Here is a 24,664-nt window from a genome sequence, read left to right on the forward strand (position 1 = left end):
CAGACAAGCGATCCAAGTAAAACAAAAATAGAGTAATAATTTCCTCACAAGCTTTCTAAATATATATATACTTTTTATCAGGCATGGGAGTGGTTTATTGTGCTGTAAAACAAAGTGTTATTGGTACACATGTTAAATTCACATCCCTTCCCCCATCAGTGTGACATTCCTGCCCTACCTAGTAGCTGTCATAATAATATATAGCCCTAATGCACTTTAATGGTACATCTTATTTAACCAAATTATTAAGTAGATTATTAAGTCTGTGATTTTATACAAGGCAATATACTACATGGCTGGAAATATATCAACCTTAGTTCATTTTGCGATCAAAAATTATATATAAATATATACATATACATTTTGCATGTAAAAATCAGTTTCTATTTTCATAACCTATTGTTAACAAAGATTGCTTTCGTCCTTCTAGACTTCTTCAGGTCTGTGTACAAGAACCCTAAAAACCTATATACATTATTAGGCAATATCAACCCAATGTTTTTGCTATATGTTTGATCAAATTTTAATGTTTTACAGTTTGTAGTATTTCATAGACTGCTTATAGCATTAATAATAAGTATGTTCCAGAATGAATCTTTTCTCTGAGTTTTGGGGAAAATAGAACATTTCTCTTTAAATAAATATTTCCTGTTTATACTTGCTATAAATTAAATGCCAAAAAAATCGACAAGTTCAGGTTGGGGTTTAGAAAGACTTGGAATGATAGGGAAGCCTTAACTTGGAAGTTTCCCTATTGCATTAACCCTTTCCAATTCACAAACTACACTACCACTGAGGTTTGCCTTTTGTGAGGGCCTCAGCATGTAGGGCGTTTTTTTGAGCAGAGTTGCATGCTAATGCAACAGTCCAGGGAAATAGCTAATGGCTGCAGTAATGGTAATTAGTCATATGGTCTGCTCTTTATATGCTCCTGGCCAAGTAAAATTTTATTCTAGGAGGAAAAAGTGACTGCTGAAAAAACACAGTGCAGGTAAGTTCAGCAAAGATGTGGGGGGGGGGTCAAGAGTGCATTAACGTGTGTCATACTTCTCAACTCTCCCTGATTTTCATGGACAACTTTGAGTTTGACTCAAAGTTTAGCTCTATCCCTCTTAACCTTTACTAAAATTGGTGAGTTTTGAAAAAAGTCAATAATTAGAGTTATACACTTCTTTTACTTCAGAAAATGTATATTAATTCAAGATCTGTTATTCTGTCACTATCTCTTGTTAATAGTATTAATATTTTAAAAGTGTCCCTGATTGTCACTGAGTTTTTCTGGATTTTGTCCCTGATTGGTTGAGTGGTATGGTGTGTGTATGTGTGTGGAGTGTGGACATACGAGTGTCTGTGCATCTGTAGGGGCATGAATGTGTGTGAGTGTATGTCTGCCTTAGTGGTTGCAATGGGGGGATTAAGTAGGGAATAAAGAGTCTAGATGAAAGTATGCATGCACATGTGTGTGTGTGTGTGTGTGTGTGTGTGTGTGTGTCTACGTCTGAATGTCTGGGAATGTGCATGCATGTATATATATATATATATATATATATATATATATATATATATATACACACACATACATATATATATATATATATATATATATATATATATGTACACACATATATATATATATATATATATATATATATATATATATATATATATATATATATATATATATATATACACATACACACACAGGGTGGCCTAATGGTTAAGGTGTTTGCCTTACAAACACAAGGTGCAGGGTTTGAGTCTCACAAGGGATAATTGGCCAGGCTTAAAATGGCTCGCAAGGGCAGGTAGCTTAGTACTAATCTATGAACCTAATCTATATATATATATATATATATATATATATATATGGTTCCCTATCAGAAGCCTGAAACACTATAAGCCTGAAAATCAAAATCCTGAAACCAAAAGCCTGAAAATTCAAAATCCCGAAAACCCAAAATCCTGAAAACACAAAATGGACATACTGACGTCATTGTGGCTTTGCTATTGTTAGCCCTGTGGTGTTAGGTCATGCGTTGGGTTCAGGTAAGTGTCGTTGGTTTTATGTTAGGTTAGGGGCGGTTTAAGTGAGTTAGGTTAGGGCAGGTTAGGCATGTATGCAATAGTGACAAATATTGGGGTTAGGGTATAAGTGAGTTAGGGTTAGGCTGGTCAGGTGAGTGTGCGATAGTGATGGACCTTAGGGTTAGGGTTAGGGTCAGGGTCAGTTGGTAGATATTAGTGTCTTTATAGTGACATATTAGCATTATTTGTGTTTTCAGGATTATGAGTTTCAGGATTTTGGGTTTTCGGGATTTTGAATTTTCAGGCTTTTGGTTTCAGGATTTTGATTTTCAGGCTTATAGTGTTTCAGGCTTCTGATAGGGAACCATATATATATATATATATATATATATATATATATATATATATATATACCTGAATGTCTGAGAATGTGCATGTGTGTGTGTGTGTGTGTGTGTGTGTGTGTGTGTGTGTGTGTAGTGGGTGCCTTTGCTAACTTGATGTATAGGCCAATAGTTCAGATCTGACAGTGTTAATGTGCAATTCAGAGATACACTAATGAGCTAATAATAAGACCTCTCCCATTGTGGCCATGTTTGTCTCTGAGTCCCACATTTTGCCATTGTGCTACTTGACAAGCCTTTGTTGAACAATTAGCATGAGCAGTGAGGATTTTTATGAACCCTATGGACAGGTTTATGCAACTTTATATTTTAAGTTATATTTCCACTAAATTCCAGTGGGTAGTGTTAAATATAATAGCATATATGTGGTAATTCAGCTTCTTATTTGATAAGTGAGTTTGAATAATGAATATTTAGAGCTGGAAATTTACAGCATATTTTGCATTCATTGTTAATAACATTTAGAAATTGCAGTTATTCACAGGCATGTTCAAAATCATGCTAATTTGTCAATTAAATGTAATTCTATTTAGTAAACACCATTGTAATTGTTCATAGGTTCACAGTTTCATACCATGCTTATGGCTTAAAGAGACCATCAAGAAGATCAGTCACATCACCCAGTACTGGTGGGAAACTAGAAGTGCCCCCATTAAGCAGACTGTCTCCACATATTCCTGGTGAAAATATGTGATCAACCATGTGGTCAGCCAGAGTGGTTTTAAAGGTTGCTAGGGAAGTACTCTGCTTGATAGGTAAGGGTGGCCCATGCCAGAAATAGGGTATCCATACCATCAGGTCTTGTTGATGTGATAGTTTAGGTTTTGGTTTTTGGAATGGGTTTTACCACTTGTTCTATGTAGGTGAAGGAGTTCAAAGAGTGCTGGGTCATTCAGAACATGGGAAGCTAAGCAGAGATCACTCCTCAGGAGTCCCTGTGACACTGGTTAGAGTGGCAGAGCTTTTAGTCTATCAGATTAACTAAGGGTACTGAAACTGAATATTTTTTTGGTGATGAAACACTGAGGTTTGTCAAGCTGGTTTGGGTGCTTGGTGAGGTACATGCTGAAGGATGCATTATATTCTGTGATAGTCCTAATAAGGGATGAATAAAGTGGGAGTATAACGTCTTTGGACCTCAAGGAGATGCCACAAAGGATAAACTTAGCAAAGTAGAAGGATTTTTGTACCTACCACAGAGACATGGTTGTCAAAGTAGAGTCTGTTATCAACATATGCACCATGTCATGATGAGTGTATCAAATTTAGGTGGAATGCAATCTATATGGTAAGCAGTAGTGATACAAGATTTACCAAAGAAAAATGTCACATTTCTTGCTATTAAGGGTGAGCATGTGATTAATACACCAAGCATTTGTTTAGTCCAGCCCTTTCTTGAGTGCCAAAATGGGATTTGACAATTGTCCACAGTTTGTAATCATCAGCAAACTTGGTTAGCAAAAGTTCCTTAATATAGGCTTTTATGTTACAGAAATAGATACCAAAGAGGAGGGAACACAAGGCAAATCATTGTGGGACACCGCTAGTGGCATTTTTCTGTCTAGAGCAAATATCCCCAACCTTAACAATATGAGTTACACCAGACAGCAAAATATTAATCCAGCAAACTATGTACAGGTTAACTTATTTATTTATTTATTTAAATTTGTTGACTGGGAGTGTCCGACTGGACGTGGGTCCATTTTCAGCGGAGGCCCGGGGAGAAAAGCTCCACAGTAAAATAAACAGACAGTAGTTACATTGGATTACATAGCGATTAACAATTTAACATAGAAATTACTTACAACATATTTACAGATGAAGAACATAGTACATCAGTAGACAACTAGAATCTTTATCTGTGAAGTACATAACAGGCATTAACAAATGTAACAATGAGAAGTTCCTGCTGTATAATAAGTACTAGGCTTATGAGCATCTGAGCTTGTTACAATCAAGGTAGTTAGTGGAGTGGAAAGAGAGGTAATAGTTGGATGGGGTGGATGATATTAGAGTGGGAGTTGCAAGGGCATAGCCAGCATGTTTTTAGGTGCGCTTTTAATAAAGTTTTGAAGTTGGTGCATGATGGTACGGAGGTAATTGTGGGTGGGAGTGAGTTCCATAATTTGGCTATAACGCAAGGGAATAGTGCTTCACCAGCAGAGTTATTGGCTTTAGTGATCTGCAAGTGATGTTTGTTGCTGGATCTTAGTGATCTGGTGGTGAAATAGGGTTGGAGTAGATTCTGGTGGGATGGGACATTTAGTGGATGGTTTACTAGTTTGTGGGCAAGTGAGAGTTGATACCACTGAAGGAGGTGAGGGAGTTCAAGCCAGCCCAGTTCAGCAAGTGAGAGACAGTGGTGACTACGGTAGGATGCCCCTGTGGCGAATTTGGCGATTTTGTTGTAGCAGGTCTCTAGCTTGGTTAGATCACATTGCCTTAGGTTGGTATATACTGGAGAGGCATAAAGTAGGGTGGAGATAAGGTGGGAATTTGCTATTGAAATCTTTGCTGCTTTGGTGAGAAATTGTTTATTTCTGTATAATGCTCCTATTTTTGTGGACTTTTTTATGGTCATGGATATGTGAATGTCAAATTTTAGTTTATTGTCTATTTCCACTCCTAGCAATTTGGTGTGTTCAGTTGGGTATATAGTGGTGTTGTCTTTTGCTGTGATGTTAAAGTAAGAGTTGTTTTGAGTATGTTTGGTTGGTTGGAAGATGAGTAGTTTAGTTTTGTTTGGGTTGAGTATTAATTGGGCATCGGATAACCATGTTTCAACAGAGGAAAAGGCTTCCTGTGTGACTTTTTGCAGTTTGGGTAGGGACTGGGCTGAGAAGATGATGGTCGAGTCATCTGCGTATTGGATGAGTGTGCCATGTTTGGTGGCAGAGGCTAGATTATTGGTGTAAACAGAGAAGAGTAGGGGTCCAAGGATGGATCCTTGGGGAACCCCTATGGAGACAGGTAGTTGGGGAGATATGTCATTCTGCCATACAACGGATTGTTGGCGGTCAGACAGGTAACTCTGAAACCAGTTGGTGACTGATTGTGAGAAGGATAGGTTATTGAGGACAGAGATAAGTTGTTTGTGTGGGACCATGTCAAATGCTTTAGATAGGTCTAGGAAAGTAGCAGAGGAGAGATAGCCATTGTTTTTATGCTGAAGGATAGTGTTAGTAAAGGAGAGTAAGGCAGTGGTGGTGCTATGGTCTGGTCAGAAACCATGCTGAGTACTGGAAAGGAGGTTGTTAGTAAGGAGGTAGTCTGAGACCTGAGAGTGTATGCATCTCTCTAGTATTTTGGAGAGTGGGGAGAGAATAGCTATGGGGCGGTAATTGGTTAGTTCTGCAGAGGGTCCACCTTTGTGGAGGGGAATTATATGTGAGACTTTCCACAATGTGGGAACGTAACTTTCTGACAGAGATTGGTTAATCAAGATGGATACTGGGTAGGCCAGAGCATCAGCTGTGATTTGTAGGTATTCACTTGGGAGGTCGTCTGCTGCTAATTTGGTGGGTTTAAGCTTAATTAAGAGTTTTTTTATGTTGGAGGTAGGTACAGGAGAAAAAGAGAAAGCAGTGGGGAGATTACTAGTTGAAGGTGTGGGTTGGAGGGGAGGGGGGTTGTGTTGTTTAGCTAGTGATAGTATGGTTTGGGTGAAGTGTGTGTTGAATGAGGTAGCAATATTTTCTGAGGAGTGAGGGATGTTAGGAGGAGGGGTACTGACTTTACTTGGGTGGAGGATGGAGTTTATGGAGGACCAGAATTGTTTGGGGCTGTGTTGTGAGGAGTCTAGGGCAGACTGGTAGTACTGGAATTTGTCCTGTTTTATTAGCTTTTTGACTCTATTGCATAGTTCTAGGAATTTCTGTGTAGCTGAGGGGGTTTTGGTTTTGCGCCAGTGCTCCCAGGCTTTATCCCTGTTTTTCATTTCTGACTTAGTGGTTTTCTGTAGCCATGGGGAGGGTTGTGCTTTGGTTCTGGAAAATCTTATGGGGGCATGGTAATTAAGGATGTTCATTAAGGTAGTATTAAAAAATTCAACTGCATCATCTAGACTGAGGTACTTTAGAGCATGCCAGTTACATTCTTTGAGGGATGAGATGAATGTGAATGGGTTAAAGTTTATTTTTTATGTATTTGACGATAGATGACAGGTTTAGCTTGGTACAGGTATTTTTTGAGTAGGAATGTTGGGGAGTGATCACTGAGGCTATCTGATAAGCAGCCTGTTATATATGACTGGGGGTTCTTACTGACTAGTATCCAATCCAGGGTATTGTGCTTGATGGAGTTTTTATTTATCCTTGTTGGTGACTGGACTAGTTGGGTGAAGCCATGAAGGTGTACATGATGGGTTGGATTGTTGCCAGAACAGGATTGCCAGTCAATATTGAAATCACCTAAGATGATAGTTTCTTGGGGAGATGGTGGGTAGACCAGCTGAGGAGGTTTTCTAGTGGAGGGATGTTTTGGCCAGGTGGGAAGTAGTATCCAATTATGTTGATGGTTTTGTTTTGGTTAATTTTGAGGTTGGTATATATTATTTCTTCATTGCCTATTTGCGGAGCTGATGATTTTAAGATCTGGATGTTTAGATGCTGTTTAAATATTATAGCTACACCACCTCCTTTTTTGTTTAGCCGGTCTACTCTTAGTATGCCGTAACCTGTAGGAAGTATTTGCTCACTGGTAATGTGAGGTTTTAGCCAGGTTTCTGTCAGGATGACTATATCTGGGGAGTACAAGTGGACTTTGTTGGATATACTTCTAATATTTAGGCTTAGTAGAAGGAAGTCACTTGGCTTTCTATTGGCTGTAATATGGGAGAAGTTGTGGTTTCTAGTCTGATTATGAGGATTGGGGTTGGAGATGGTAGGGCCAGGGTTGGGGTGGATGTCTCCACTTAGGGCTAGTTTTGATATGCATGAGATTATTAGTTTTCTCAGTTTTTGAATGTGTTTGTTTATAAGGGAAACTTTATGATTGTGCTCTGTGGGTAATAGGTATGGTGGGAGGGTTACTATGTTAAGTTGGAGGGATGATTTAAGTTTGAGTAATATAGTTGGTAGAATATGTGGGGGGTGCATAGGGATGGTTCTTGAGCTGGTGGGAGGGGAGCTGAGTATGGGTGAGACATGACTGGTGGTGCGAGTAGTAATACAGTGGTAGTGGTTGAGTGGGGGAATGATGGAGCTTTGGTAGGATGTAAGATATGCAAGGAGAGTGCATGCAGTGAGCAAAGGAAAGGTATGCTTGTACATGTTAGTTGAGGAGGTGTGATGGTAGAGGGAATATGGAGGAGGTAGTGTTGGGTTAGCGCTGTGGTTGGCTATTGGAAAGATGGGAGGGGTTTGAGTGCAATAAAGGTGGGACCACTGGGGGCGGGAGAGAATAGGGGGCAGGGTGGGGAGCGAAGCGGGTAGAGACCCTGTTAGGTTCTTGTATGAGGGGCTGGAAACACTCACAAAGCAAAGACAAGTATGTGTTAAGAAACAATCACAATTGACCAAGGACTGCTCTGAAACTGTAAGTCATTTCTTACTTTCTCAGGTGGAAAAACAGGATAACATTGTATCAGTAGGCTACTGTGGTCATAGTTTAAATTAACAAACACACACAGTATTGGTCATTTATGGATACTATTTGCTAACGGAAGGGAATAAGAGAAAGTGGAAGATGTGTGTGTGTGTGTGTGTGTGTGTGTGTGTGTGTGTGTGTGTGTGTGTGTGTGTGTGTGTGTGGTGGGGGGTATTAATATCAATTAATATTGATTTGTGACAGTTTTTCAATAATCCCATTATGGGGGATGGTGTCAATAGTCATCATCATCATCATCTTCTTTCAGCTGTTCCCATTACGGGTCTCCATAGCGGATCATCCGTTTCCATTTCTTCCTGTCCTCTGCATCTTGCTCTGTCACACAAACCACCTGCATGTCCCCTCTCACCACATCCATAAACCTTATCTTAGGCCTTCCTCTTTTCCTATTACCTGGTAGCTTCATCCTTAGCATCTTTTTCTCAATATGCTCAACATTCCTCCTCTGCACATGTCCAAACCAACATAATCTTGCCTCTCTGGCTTTGTCTCCAAACCTTCCAGCCTGGGCTGACCCTCTAATATACTTATTCCTAATCCTGTCCACCCTTGTCACACCCAGTGCAAATCTTAACATCTTTAACTCTGCCACATCTTTAACTCTGCCACATCCAGCTCTAACTCCTGCCCTTTTGTCAATGCCATTGTCTCCAACCCATATAACATAGACCACCTTTATGTAAGGGCACCACAACTATCATTCACCACTCCTCGGGGACATAACCAGTGGAGAGACTCAGGTTGAAGAGCTGATGGAGATGTTTATTTAAGTGTGACTTTACACTTCTCAGAAGGTATCTGTTGATACTATCATGACACTTGGAAGTAGTGTTTTTAATTTTGGAAAGTGCCAAAAGGACTTGGCCTAAATTGATTCCAGGAGGGTGTATGCGAGAGGGAATGTATTATATTTATAACTTCACAACTTCATATAATATGTTTTATATTTTTCTGTTATTTTATTCTGTGATTAGAATTAACTAAATGAAACTGTTATATTATGGATTTTAACAAAATAATTAAACATTACAGTTACCAAAATATCCATGCCACTGTGGTCTCTTTAAGTTACATGTTCTGTATTTATAGGCTCAATGCCAAAAAAAAAAACCCAAAAAAACCAAAACAAAACAAAAAAAAAAACAAGAAACAATTTGAACCTTTAAAGTGAAGTTATTTTACAGATAATATACTAAGTTTTTAAGTATAGAGATTTTTTGTAGTTAAACATGATGTGCTAGATTTGAATTTCCTAAAGCTCCAGAAAGTAGCAAAATTACAGCTTTTGCTCTAAAACTTAACCTGTTTTATATAGAAATATATACATAGAGTATTTATCACCCTGTATAAAATCTCCAAATTTACTAAAGTGACTTCTTCAATCTGCTGGAGATGCAGTAAGGAAATTAAACCAGACGGGACACATATGTTTATGGATTGTGAGAAATTAAATGGTTATTGGGAGGAGATAAGTAATTTATTTAAAGGACTGTGGTCAGATAATTGTATTTTGACTATGTCAGAAATACTAATACATGTTTCAGTTCCATTGCCTGTAAAAAAACAAACAACAGTAGGTAGGCAGATTATTACAAAAATGGAAAACAAATTTAGTTCCAGTGTGTAAAGAATCTTTAAACTTAACAGCAATTTTATATAAAGCTGAAAGCTGAAAAATAAGTAATATTAAGACATCTAGTTGCTGGGATAGTCCTGAAAGGTTGTCATTAAAATACCAAAATAACTGATTTGTTAACTGCAATAGATTACTCTGATGGTTTAATGTGCTTTTGATACTGTGTGTAATGATATGTAACACTGAATTTCTTCCTTTCTTTGTATACATTGTATATATGTTAATCAAAAAGAAATTAAAAAAAAAAACTAACCTGAAGTACTAAATAAATGCTACAATTGCCACAAGAAGAAAATAAAACTTAAAGTAAACTTCTTGAATGCTGGAAGAAAACAAGTTTAAAATAAAAAAAATAGTGCTTTCATTCCCAAATTTATTCCAAGAACTTCATCAGAAACATGATAAAATTAATTTCAAATCAGTTTATATAAAACATTTCATCCAGTAGATTTGAAATACCTAATGATGTTACTTCCTACCTATTCCACTTCAAGACACACCTGATATACAGGTTGTCATTGAGTCCAGGAAGTGTTCCAGCATTTAGAAAAATATGCCACTTCAACTCTTTCACTTCTAGCAGGGAATTGACATCTCCAATGAACATCTGAACTTGCTCTAAATGGACCAAGACTGAATATATTTCTCAATACCTTCATCATATTTGGGACCCTATAGTCCAACTTTTGACATTTTATTAAAGATTCTTGGATTTTCTGAATGAATTACATCAGCATAAAGTGTCAAGCCTGACCAATTTTTGGGAACGCTTGATGGAGTTAGTCAGATTATACCTTAGTAAACATACATTTTTTATAATAATTGAATAAATAGCATTTGTGGGTTGTTAGAAATTATTTTGGAAAACAGTTTTTTTAGTTTTAACAATGATATATATCATCAGCAAAGGATCATGGCTATGGGTGCTAAGATGGCACCCGCCTACGCCAATTTGGTCCTTAGTGCATGGGAAATTTAAATTGTAGTTCATTTAAATTGTTTTAAGAGAGTTAAAGGATATAAACATTTATAGATGATTTATTTTTTTATTTGGCAAGTGAATGAGATTGAATTAAACCAGTACTGGAAGAAATGAAGTCCAGTATAAGTTTCTTAAACTTTACATTGTCTGGAAAAGGTTTAACAGTGCAATTCCTAGATATAGAACTCACTTTAGATCTAGTTACAAGAGAATTTAGATTAAACATTTTTAGGAAAAAGACTTTTCATAACAATTATTTAGATTATTACACCTAGCACCCCCAATTTATGAAGTAGAATGTTATTAAAGGCCAGTATATTTGTTAAGTCGAATTATTAGTGATGATGATGATGTCTTTATGAAAGAATCTAATTTTCTTAAAAGCTTGTTAATTGAAGGACATTATCCCAGTGAGCTCATTGACCAATCTGTGTTAGAGGTCAGTCAAAATAGAGATAATAAGTATCAGCTGATTTTAAAATACGGCTTTGTTGCTAAAATGATGAATATTTCTGTAGACAGCACTTTAAGGTTCCCTTCACCAATTTCCTTAGATCTTAATTGTATTCAAAATATTATAAGAAGGAACTGACATATTATTCAGGGGAACCAAGAATTGTGCAATATTTTAGGTTTGACACCTCCATTTTGCTTTAAAAGGACACAAACAAATGTATTTCGCAAACCGTTAAGCGCAAGTATCATAGGGATGTTTAAATGTGGGCATTGTAGCACATGCAAATATATTAATGTTTGCAAAGAAGTATTCACAGCCCACCAAGATTCACCAATTATGATTAATGTTTTTTACAATTGTTCTTCTATGTATGTAGTTTATTTGGGGATGTGCACTCATTGCTGTGCTTATTATATAGGGAAAACTACAAGAAGTTTGGGAGATCAGATTAGGGAGCATTATCAAGCAATTAAAAATAAGGATCCTAAAAATGCCTTAGTGAAGCACAGTATTATTTGCTCAGAATTCACTTACTTTAAATTTGTGGTATTAGAGCAAGTTCAGATGTTCATTGGAGATGTCAGTTCCCTGCTAGAAGTAAAAGAGTTAAAGTGGCAGGTTTTTCTAAATGCCGATACACTTCCTGGTCTCGATGACAACTTGAATATTGTGTGTGTCTTGAACTGGAATAGGTAGGAAGTGACATCATTAGGTATTTTAAATCTATTGGATGAAATATTTTATATAAACTGATTTGAAATTAATTTTAACATGTTTCTGATGAAGTTATTGGAATAAATTTGGGAACAAAAGTGCTATATTTTGGATTTTCAGCTTGTTTTCTTCCAGCATTTGAGAAGTTTGCTTTTAGTTACCCTGAAGTACTAAAGAGTTTTTCTAAAAATGCCGTTATATAATTACTTTATTTTTGTTTCTTGTTAATTCTGATAGTGTGTTATGGGCTAAATTGTCCCCAAGATTTACAGTGGAGTTAGCACTGGACAAGGGCTATGTGGGTATTTTCTAAAGTTTCTTTGTTTCACAGAATGGAGCTAAATATGCTTCTAAAATTAAATGAAACAAAGATAGTTTAAAAAAGCAGCAAATCATGTCATGTAGTAATTTTCTAGCACAAACACATTTATGAATCTTGGGGAGTTTTCCTATAGCTAGAAAAATAACTTTAAGATTGTTAGTTTAAGGATATGTTTCCATCGCTGCTAAATGGCTCCCTATTGAAAAGCTAAAAAAAAAAAAGATGGAAAACAAGAGAACAGTGAATCTTTAAAATTTCTCTTTTCCTTTAAACTTCTTTTTGCAGGGAGGCAAGTCCCCCCTGCACTGCTCAAAGTGGGGGCAAACACCACACACCCCTAAACTATATATACCAACTCTGAGATCATCATACCTTAGAGAAAAGGAATATTCTGAGAAATGACATCTTGGACTTAATGTATATATGCCCATTCTTTCTGCCATTCAGTCTCCATATTTCAAGACTCAATCTAGCGGGTTCCAACATTTCAAATGGTCATCCTTGTAAACACATGGGGGCATTCAGAAATGACCGGCACTGAGTGAGGTGCTGCCCTGTGTGATCAGGTCTGTTTTTCAAACTCTTCTTGCTTCATAGAATGATACAAGATGATTGTTTTTGTTCTTTCTGTATTCTGAAAATGCTACTATGAAGGGTTTTGAGACTGGCATATTTCTAATTGGAAGAAGCAGTTTCTGACAGTCTATTTTTTTTTTTTTTTTTTTGATATGCTAAGTAGTTGATTCAGTATGATTAGCTCATTGGTCTAGCTTGTTTCTGGATTTCTGCCAAATGATCCTTCTTTTTCTGTGACTAAAAACTGCTATTATAAATGTATTATGAATGGCTTTGAGACTAGCATGCCTCTGACTGGAAGAAATAGCTTCTGATAGCCCCCTATTGGCCATTTTGTTATGCTAAATGGTTGTTTTATATGATAAGGTCATTGATCTAGCTTGTTCCTGGATTTTTGTTGATTGGTCCTTCTTTTTCTGTGACTAGAAACTGCTATTATGAATGGCTTTGAAACTGGCATGCTTCTGATTGAAAGAAATTGTTTATGATAGCCCCCTATTCGGTATTTTAATATGCTAAATGGTTGGTTTATATGGTAAGCCCATTGGTTCAGCTTGCTCCTGGTTTTTGCTGATTGGCTATTTGTCTCTTTTTAAGTAAACCACTGGTTAATGGGTGAGGATCTGAAGAAGGTTTTTACCGAAAGCGCTTATCCACCCTGAACCTTGTTTTATGTTACTTGGATTTTTATCTTTTTGTGTTAAAGAATTTGGCTTTTAACATGACGTGTTTGTCTCACAACAGCCTTGGTGGTATCTTTTTTCCTACATTTCTCTACTTGTTGAGACCACCTTTGGTTAACATAGTGTTTTTGTTTTTATATAGTTTAAATATTACTGCAAAAATAAAATAAATATACTTTCTGTGTTAACAGCAAATGAAAAAGTGTGTTCCTGTTTCTTGACATTAGAGGTATCATAGAAATGAGGGATTTGCCTGTAATAACTAGTCATGAATAAAAAGTGCGTTCTTGTTTACAAACTAGTGTTGTAAGATGAAACACATGGTAACTTTTTATTCGATTTTGTTTTAAAGAAAACAAAACAAAAGAAAAATATTCTTATGAGGTATCTTAATTCGAGTAATCTATATGATACTTTTAATGTAGAATATTATAGATGTCCAGTAGTAGAATAAAAAATAATGAATAACTCAAACCTGCTGCAAAACCAATAAAGAACATCACTTGGAAATACCACAAAATTAAGTCAGGACTCATAAAACTCTGTTGAGTGCTTTTGTCTTCTAGTCATGTAGACTTCTTCAGTACTTAAAATCTCCAGTCTCATAAAAGTTTAAATACATCCTAAAAAATCATGTGACTATTGTCATATGATCTACCTAAACACAAATGTTAAAATGGTTGTAAATATACATTATAAAAATGAATAAATAAAAATGAAAATACTGATCAGTTTTGCAGCTCATAGTTTAACAACACTACTTATTCTTAACATTCAGACCTGGAAACCTGTTGGCTTCAAGCCTTAACTACCATTTCTATTTACAGTACTCTGATTTGGTTTCCCAGTGACCAACTCCATCTTCTCAGCCTCTGTCACCCAGCAACACTATCCCAATTAATTCCACCTATAGTCATACCTCTCAACTTCTTGCAGTGAGAAATCTGGACAAAGCTATTAATAAAAGTGGGACAAAGGCCATAAGATAGGGACATTTTTTTTTAATATTGCATTTCAAAATGTAGAAAGGTGATAAAATATCAGGTTTTGCTTTAGCATGAATTTTCAGAAGGGTATGAAGTCTGAAACTCAAATGCCTGTCATTATTTTATAACTTCAGACTTTAATAATTTGCAACTAATTTGGCAGAAAACCACAATTTTATAAAAAATGGACCAAAAATATGAGCCAAAAATCTAGACATTCTGCAAAAATATGTACAGTTAAGAGGTATGCCTATAAGACATCATACTTGGGTGGAGTACTCCATACACTATCCAAAACTTCGTTAATGTCACAACTGTAAACTATACTCACTACATAAAGAACAGGAAATGATATCCATTAACATTCTATGCTAATGAACCATATTACCTGTTCTTCACAGAGACAGACAAGTACTGAACCCACCATGTAACCTTCAAGTTAGCCCAAAACCAAATGTCATCTCAACTTCACATGTATGTCACCACTGGCATTGCAGGTATTAGCCTGTCTGTAGTACCAGTGCTGATATGCTGGTGGAGTTGTGAGCCTTTTACCTGTCTGGCACCATATCACCACCTGCAGGTCAGATGTGAGAATACATGCATGACAGGTAGAAATTCTGTCATGCATGCATTCCAATGCTTCAAACAACAAGGAGGGCATATCTGCTACTACACAAAGAAAGCACAGTCTGAGTTAAGAAGTCAGATATGAATCGTCTCAATAGTAGTACAGGGATGTCTCACAAATAACATTACCAAACATGTTCCTAGTCCTCATTCACCCCCCCCCCCCCACTGGCTTCCTTCATTGTATAATACACCTTCAGGCAGGCAGTTGGGTTTACCTTTATGTACTGTCTGCACTACCAATTCCCTCATACAAGTGGAGCTATAATATTAATAATAGTGATAATAATACTATCACTGAGTATAAGAATCACATATACAGTTCACCTAGTTCTAGAAGATTGTTCCAGACATAAGTCAGACAAAATATAAGATATGTGGTTAGAACTTGCAATCATGCTCTATGATGTCCAGTGAGGCTGGAATAACAGTAGATGCTGTGGATAATGATACATACGGTGTACTGGCTTTTTACTGGAGAGTAGCTTACCAAATATAAGGAAGAAGAACTTCATGTGTATAGCTGCCATCTGGTTTTGGAACAGACACCTTGTCAGATAAAACTGCTACCTCAATGTTCATCAGACAGGTTTTCCATTAAATTCACCCAGTGCTAAACTATTCCATATCACAAGTTATGGTGAGTTTGGCTCTGCAGAGTCACCCTTAAAGTAAGATTCTGTATGCAATACCCAGGCAAAATAACATGCATAGCACACACTATTACCAGTCTTGATGGCTTTACTAACTGATACTGTAATTCTGTTTAATAAATAATCTCATGAAGGTACATTACCTTTGGCCTACTAGCTATTACAGCTGGATAGTGAGAGGGTAAAAAAATGCTGTGGAGGAAGTATTGCTCTATTTTACATCAGCTTGGATTAAGAAGAAACCTAGGTTAGGAGAATAAAGACAACATTAAAACATTTGACAGTTCTTCAGTACTGCATATAAAAGGAAACCCGTGTCGATAGATGGTGTTGTACTGTATATAACTTTTGTACAGTATCACTATTTCTGTCTTACTCCCACAAATTGGAATAAACACTTAAGGTATAATACAGAAAGTCAGGTGGTGTAAAAAGGAAGTAACTTACCCATACAATTCAATGAGTTTATATCGGACTTGCACTTTCTGCTCATTGCTGAGATTCCAGCAGAGTCGTAACTGTGGCACTGCTGCTGATATCACTTCACTTGACAGATTCTGGATAATTCCGGGGGGTAGATGGCAGATGAGGCTACCAAGTAAGTCTACAGCATGTACATCTGGAAATGAATTACTCTAAGAAAAGAAAGCACTGAAGTGACATATACATTCTATTTCCAAATTTGACACTTTCCTACTGACAGTAGTTAGGGTATATCTTCTTACTTAAACATACTGACCTGACATACTTAATTCCACCCATATGAGCACATCATTCCTTCACTGATGTCCTTTCCACTTATACCTACAGATTATTTCTTACCACACTGGTTATGTTTTCATTTGTCATCATTTTCACACAGCATTCCACTGACACATTTATATTTCAATGAATAAAATCCCCTCATCAATAAACTCCTGACTGGACAGCTAATTCTCCTTTCTATCTGCATTGTATGCCCCTGAAATGTCTACTTCAAGTCTTCCCTGCAAGACTACATGGTTTCCATGTCACAATCATAATCATTTGATTCCATGCCTATCTGGTGTTAAAGCTCTCCAGACCACCTCCCCCCATGCAGAGGGTAGATTCATTTAATGAACCCCAATGTCACTGTAGCTTCAGGACATTAGTGCTTGCCCGGCAGTGACCTCATTTGAAATGAGTGCTTATGCACTCAGTGAGTCTCAATAGTACCAGCCAAGCTAAACGTATATTTTCAATTGTATGTACATATCTGTGGGAGCTATGTGACAAAGGCAAATGTTCATCACCTTGCAGTGTACTGTCAGTGTACTCACACCAGTGGGCCTGATTGTGAAAATGTAATTTCAATAGTCAGTATGCTTACAGTGTGAAAGCTGTCAAGCATTCTGCTGTGCTGCATATAGTGTTATAGTGATCTGGGATCCAGTTCTTAATGGTGTGCTAGAGCACACTGCATATAGTATTAAGAAATGTGTAGTGCACACTGTAGACCCATGATGATGCACGCATTGAATAATATGGAAATGAATATGAAAGAAAAGTTTAGTATTGAAAGAATAACAAATATGTTATCTGTTGTGCTTTTGAATACTAAAGAAATAAAGTAGCATCTGGATTTATTGGAGTCTGCCCTGAAAACATTGTCAGGGAATACAGGGCAACTGAAGGCAATCCTTGACCATTATGAAGACTTTCACTGGTTAGATGATAAGAATCCTTCTTTAATACGAATTGTTTGTTTGTGAAGCTATTCTGTTTTAACAATTCGTATTAAAGAAGGATTCTTATCATCTAACGCTAAAGTGTGCCAGTGCATCATTCTTTCAACTGGGACTGTTACAGCTCGTGAGGGGCTGCATTTGTTTTACATTATGAAGACTTCATTAATGATCAGCATCACTTTATGTGGCCTCTGGAAGGGTTTACTATCAAAATGTTGAAATTCATATGGTCTAACGTTCATTTGATTGACACATATGGGTGACACATGAATATTAAGTAGTTCATTTGGTCGACAGAAAGTGCATGCAAATTTAACTGTCGACATTATGCTGACAACAGGCAAGGATTTACCCTTGTCAGCACTATTGTGCATTCTCAGAGTTGTAATATATAAGGAGCAGGGTTGTGGGGGTGCAGTGTTAGTTTGCAGGTGTTTGTCGACCATTTAAACTTTGACATTTTTATTTTCAGTATTTTGAATGTTCAATGTAATGATTTTGATGTTATGATCATTGACCATATGAATTTCAACATTTTGATAGTAAACCCTCTGGAAGACCATATGGATAGTTTGATTGTGAAAGCAGATGAATTGGAGAGCTATACATGATATTCTAGATTGGGCATCATAAATCAAGCAAATAAAGTGAAGAATCCAGGCTCAGTACCCAGCTTGCTGACTATGACTCTAATAGCCTGAACTCAGGTGATAGAGAAGCTGAGGTATAGAGGGTAGGAGTTAGTGGCAAAAGCCAGCTTGCCCATCCTTCTGAAATAACAGGGTGGACCATTTGGTTGTCCACCACCAGAAAGAGAAGGCTTTCAAAAAATGTACATGGAAATAGAATGGGGGACTTGGGCTTAAAGCTCCCAAGTAGGTAATGGTAGGTCTCACTCTGTATGTGTGTGTGTGTGTGTGTGTGTGTGTGTGTGTGTGTGTGTGTGTGCGTGTGTGTGTGTGTGTGTGTGTGTGTGTGTGTGTGTGTCTGTGGGGGGGGCATTTATATGCAGAGTGGTGTGTATGATAGTCTTGCAGTAGCATGATCGTTCGTATCAGCCACCATGGGTTGAAGTAAGAGTTTGAACAGAAACAAATTCCGCCAGAAGTTTATGTTCAGAGGAAGGAGAGTGTGATTTAGTTACACAAAAACTACAAAAATCAATAAATCCAAAAAAAACAAAAATAAAAAAAAAAAAAGAAAAAGAAAAACAAGAATTATGAAACAGCTTTATTGTGCAGACAAGTGCCTTGAGTTGTAAAAACTCTTCAAAGGTAAAATTGCACATAAGAATATCAATTAAATAACAAAGCCTGTCTCGTTAAGTGTTTAATTAAACAGTCACAATAAAGCTACCCAGAGGCACTTCTTTGCTAAGTCCTTGTGAAGTTATTGTGCCAAATTTCAATATACACATATAAATATATATATATATATATATATATATATATATATATATATATATATATATATATATATATATACATACATACACACACACACACACACACACACACACACACACACACACACACACACACACACACACACACACACACCTATAGCTAGGTTATCTGGCTACCTGTGCAGTTGTCCAATCTATCACCCTCCCCTTCAACTCTAGGCTACTCCTATTCTATGCTATATCTAACATTGACACAGTGATGTCAAAAACAGACATGGTGACACTCTTCTGTCATGTGTCGCATGTACCACAGATCACTACTACCCCCCCTCCCACCTGTTTATTTCCTTACTGCTATTCCTTCCTTTGTCCACTAGGTGGCAGGTCTCTGTCAGGCGATCGTTTGTACCACTCTTAAACCCCCATGCCCTACTTTACCTCTATTTGCCTATAACTTAACAAAGCCTTCCAAATCCCAAACTAAGCTCTCTAACTCCTGTTATTAATCCCCTCTCCTTCCCTTAACCTATCTAAGGAGCACAGTTCCCCTATTTTTTTTCTGTTCTTTCTCAAAAGTAACGATCTTCTTAACCTACTACCTTTTAACCTACTTACCTTTACTGTGAACAGTCATGGCTGATACTTTTTCAGCTGGCCTCTCTGCTCTGTTGTTGTCCCGCCTCTGCCTCTGTGGGCTCACTCCGCTCCCCTACCCTGCCCCCAATTCTCACCCGCCCCCAATACTCCTACATTTATTCCTCCTCCTACAACCCCTCCCTCCCTATCAGCCTATCCTCTTCCACTAACTACTCCACCCTCCAACCAAACCAAACTCTCTTTATCACTCCCCCTCCTATCCTATTCTCGTATTACCCTCACCTTTATCCACATCTAACAAACTTCTTCTATCATGCTCTCTCTCTGTCCTCACATCCTCACCTCAACATCTATGCTCATTTTTCTTCTACTTCCTCTTTACCATGCCACCTCCTACACTAACTCCCATCCATATCCACCACCTCTATTCCCCCACCCCTCCGTCTCTGCCCATTTCCACAACATCTCAGCCTCCTTAATTTCCTCCCACCCTATCCTTCTCTTAAAAGTAAAACTTTTCTCAAGCACCACTAAATACTGCAAACCCAAACCTACTCTCTACCAGCCATCTTTATCTAAACATAAACCTTACAAACACATTCCCCTTCTCATACACCTTTGCTTAGCTGGTGACATTCACCCCAATCCAGGACCAAACTGATCTCCTACAAACCACCCTTACAGCTACACAAATCCTCCAATAAATACCTCAAATTCCTCACCATTAACGCCCAAAGCATAACTAATAAATTAACCCACTTCCACGCCTGGCTCAATCACTACTCACCTGACATTGTAGCCATCTCTGAAACCTGGCTAAAACCCCACATAAGCGACTCTGAATTACTTCCCCCTGGATTTCTAGCTCTCCGTTCTGACCGCCAAAATCGCAGAGGTGGTGGTGTAGCCCTAATCTACTCCAACCACTTGTCCATCACTCCATATCCAAATCCCATTCCTTCTTTCAATAATGCTGAACTTGTAATTGGACTACTAAAACTGAACAACCATAAGAGCATCTGTATCATATCACTCTATATTCCTCCTGGTAATAACTCTGACATCCTGGAAGATATCCTCTCCTGGACCTCCGCCAACATTAAGCTAGAAGCCTACATCATGGGAGACATAAATATAGACTGGAACAAAATTATTCACCATAATCCCTCCATATCAGTCAATCTCTTAACTTTACTCAACTTACAAACTCTATTTCAAGACCAAACAACCCCCCCAGGCTCTATACTAGACTGAATGCTCGTATCCCATCCTAACAAAGTCTTAGAATCTGGTGTCATTCCTGACCCATTAGGAGACCACCTCCCTACCTTCATCCATCGGGCTACTCCCATTTCCACACACTCCCGTCATTTTATTCAAACCCGTAACCTCTCTAACTTCAACCCTACTACTTTCTCTGATTCCCTTAAGCTAACTAATTGGAACCCCTTAAAAACTCTTCCTTTAGATGCTGCCGTTGATTACTTCAACTCTACATTCCTAACTATCCTTAACTCCCTTGCACCTATAAGAACAAAAACCACCCCATGGCTCACAAAGGACACCAAAAAAATTATGCTACAAAGAGAGAAAACCTGGAAAGCTTACCTCTACCTTAACCAACCAGAAATCTTACTTAAATATAAACAACTGAGAAACCAAGCCAAAAACTAGTAATTAAAGACAAAAAGTCCTACTACTTCAAACTACAAGCAAATCACACAAAAACCCCAAACAGTTCTGGAACTCCATAAACTCCCTCCTAAAACCTGGTACTAAAAACAACCTTTGTCCTGACACTAGCAAATCTGACCTTGAAATCACCACAATGTTTAATACCTTCTTTACCTCTTGTATTGCTGAACTAACCAAGACTTTTACCAATAATAACCCTCCACCACCTACTGCTCAAACCTTCCCCCCCACTTTTGAACTTAAACCCATCTCCACCAACCTAATAAAAAATCTCCTAGCTGAATTAAAACCATGCTCCAATGCCCCTGACAACATTCCTTCCTCCTTCCTAAAAATAGCCTCTGACAGTATTGCCCACCCTATCAGCATACTAATCAATAGATCATTAGTTGAATTCTATGTTCCCAGACTATGGCATTCTGCTTTTACTCTTCCACTCCACAAGGGTGGCAAAAATTGTAACACCTCCATTTTCCATCCCATAGCCATCCTCTCCCCTATCTCCAAAATTCTGGAAAAATGTATCCACCTGCAACTCTTACCATTCCTTACCAAGCACCAACTACTGTCCCCTACCCAACACGGCTTCCATCCAGGACACAGTACCAACTCTGCCCCAATCTCCTTCTTACATTCTGTTAATTCAGCTCATGACTGCGGTAACATAGTATCCTCTGTTCTGCTAGACTTATCTAAAACCTTTGATACTATCTCCCATAGTCACCTACTAAACCATCTGTCTAACCTGAACATCTCCCATAAAACTCTTTCCTGGTTCTCCAGCTACCTTTCTGATAGGTCCCAAGCCGTGAAGTGGGGCCAGGCCACCTCCACTTTCCTCCCAACCCCTACTGGAGTACCCAAGGTTCAATTCTTGGCCCTTTGTTATTTAATATCTTTATTAACAACTTCCACAAAGCCATACCTAACACCAAAATTGTGCAATACGCTGATGATTCCACTTTAATTTGCTATGCCTCTAACCTAATAGATCTCCAATTTCTAACTCAAACTGCTTTCTCTACCACTGAAAATTGGATGCTACAAAACCACCTCTCACTAAATGCCAACAAAACTAAGATCCTTCCATTTTCTCCCTCAAAATCCTTCCCTATTGACAAAAACTTATTCCAAATCACCAGCCATAACAACTCCATTATCGAAGTTGTACCCTCCGCCAAACTTCTTGGTGTAACCATTGATGAACACCTTAAATTTAACAATCACATCCAGCAAAATATCAAGAAAACCCACATAAAACTTGGCCTACTTTAGAAAAAAATTTTCCCCTTTTAACAACCTCCACCCTATCACCCCCCTTTTGGGCCCCTTTCTTCCCTGCAAGTCTACATGGTTTCCATGTCACAATCATAATCATTTGATTCCATGCCTATCTGGTGTTAAAGCTCTCCAGACCACCTCCCCCCATGCAGAGGGTAGATTCATTTAATGAACCCCAATGTCACTGTAGCTTCAGGACATTAGTGCTTGCCCGGCAGTGACCTCACTTGAAATGAGTGCTTATGCACTCAGTGAGTCTCAATAGTACCAGCCAAGCTAAACATATATTTTCAATTGTATGTACATATCTGTGGGAGCTATGTGACAAAGGCAAATGTTCACCACCTTGCAGTGTACTGTCAGTGTACTCACACCAGTGGGCCTGATTGTGAAAATGTAATTTCAATAGTCAGTATGCTTACAGTGTGAAAGCTGTCAAGCATTCTGCTGTGCTGCATATAGTGTTATAGTGATCTGGGATCCAGTTCTTAATGGTGTGCTAGAGCACATTGCATATAGTATTAAAAAATGTGTAGTGCACACTGTAGACCCATGATGATGCACGCATTGAATAATATGGAAATGAATATGAAAGAAAAGTTTAGTATTGAAAGAATAACAAATATGTTATCTGTTGTGCTTTTGAATACTAAAGAAATAAAGTAGCATCTGGATTTATTGGAGTCTGCCCTGAAAACATTGTCAGGGAATACAGGGCAACTGAAGGCAATCCTTGACCATTATGAAGACTCCATTAATGATCAGCATCACTTTATGTGGCCTCTGGAAGGGTTTACTATCAAAATGCTGCAATTCATATGGTCTAACGTTCATTTGATTGACACATATGGTCGACACATGAATATTAAGTAGTTCATTTGGTTGACAGAAAGTGTATGCAAATTTAACTGTCGACATTATGCTGACAACAGGCAAGGATTTACCCTTGTCAGCACTGTTGTGCATTCTCAGAGTTGTAATATATAAGGAGCAGGGGGTGTGGGGGTGCAGTGTTAGTTTGCAGGTGTTTGTCGACCATTTAAACTTTGACATTTTTATTTTCAGTATTTTGAATGTTCGATGTAATGATTTTGATGTTATGATCATTGACCATATGAATTTCAACATTTTGATAGTAAACCCTCTGGAAGACCATATGGATAGTTTGACTGTCAAAGCAGATGAGTTGGAGAGCTATACATGAAATTCTAGCTTGGGCATCATAAATCAAGCAAATACAGTGAAGAATCCAGGCTCAGTACCCAGCTTGCTGACTATGACTCTAATAGCCTGAACTCAGGTGATAGAGAAGCTGGGGTATAGAGGGTAGGAGTTAGTGGCTAAAGCCAGCTTGCCCATCCTTCTGAAATAACAGGGTGTACCATTAGGTTGCCCACCACCAGAAAGAGAAAGCTTTCAAGAAATGTACATGGAAATAGAATGGGGGACTTGGGCTTAAAGCTCCCAAGTAGGTAATGATAAGTCTCACTCTGTGTGTGTGTGTGTGTGTGTGTGTGGGGGGGGGCGGGGCATTTATATGCAGAGTGGTGTGTATGATAGTCTTGCAGTAGCATGATTGGTCGTATCAGCCAATATGGGTTGAAGTAAATCCAAAAAAAAAAGAAAAACAAGAATTATGAAACAGCTTTATTGTGCAGACAAGTGCCTTGAGTTGTAAAAACTCTTCAAAGGTAAAATTTCACATAAGAATATCAATTAAATAACAAAGCCTGTCTCGTTAAGTGTTTGATTAAACAGTCACAATAAAGCTACCCTGAGGCACTTCTTTGCTAAGTCCTTGTGAAGTTATTGTGCCAAATTTCAATATACATATATAAACATATATATATATATATATATATATATATATATATATATATATATACACACACACACACACACACACACACACACACACACACACACACACACACACACACACGCACACATGCACACATGCACACACACACACACACACACACACACACACACACACACACACACACACACACACACATACACACACACACACACACACCTATATCTAGGTTATCTGGCTACCTGTGCAGTTGTCCAATCTATCACCCACCCCTTCAACTCTAAGCTACTCCTATCCTATGATATATCTAACATTAACACAGTGATGTCAAAAACAGACATGTTGACACTCTTCTGTCATGTGCCAAGCACACTTTAATTATATATATTACCCAGCCCCAGGAATTGTCTGTTCTCATACAATTGGTGACCATCTGCATTGTTGACCAAAGTGTGCTGACAATACAGGGGGTGATTTTACATA

General features: G+C 37.9%; 1 protein-coding gene across 3 annotated transcripts in view; it reads right to left on the reverse strand.

The window, feature by feature from the left end:
- The window catches only part of OTOA (otoancorin), a 952,220-nt gene that overhangs the window by 533,024 nt on the left and 394,532 nt on the right, over positions 1-24,664 (reverse strand). For all 3 annotated transcript variants that reach the window (XM_044089617.1, XM_044089616.1, XM_044089618.1), the window contains exon 20: positions 16,123-16,310. In XM_044089617.1, coding sequence (XP_043945552.1) covers positions 16,123-16,310 — 188 coding nt within the window. The remainder of the gene's footprint in view (positions 1-16,122; positions 16,311-24,664) is intronic.

The sequence above is a fragment of the Protopterus annectens genome, chromosome 12.part0 (genome assembly GCF_019279795.1).
Source record: "Protopterus annectens isolate FY-2018-M chromosome 12.part0, PAN1.0, whole genome shotgun sequence".
In the NCBI taxonomy this organism is placed as follows: Eukaryota; Metazoa; Chordata; order Ceratodontiformes; family Protopteridae; genus Protopterus; species Protopterus annectens.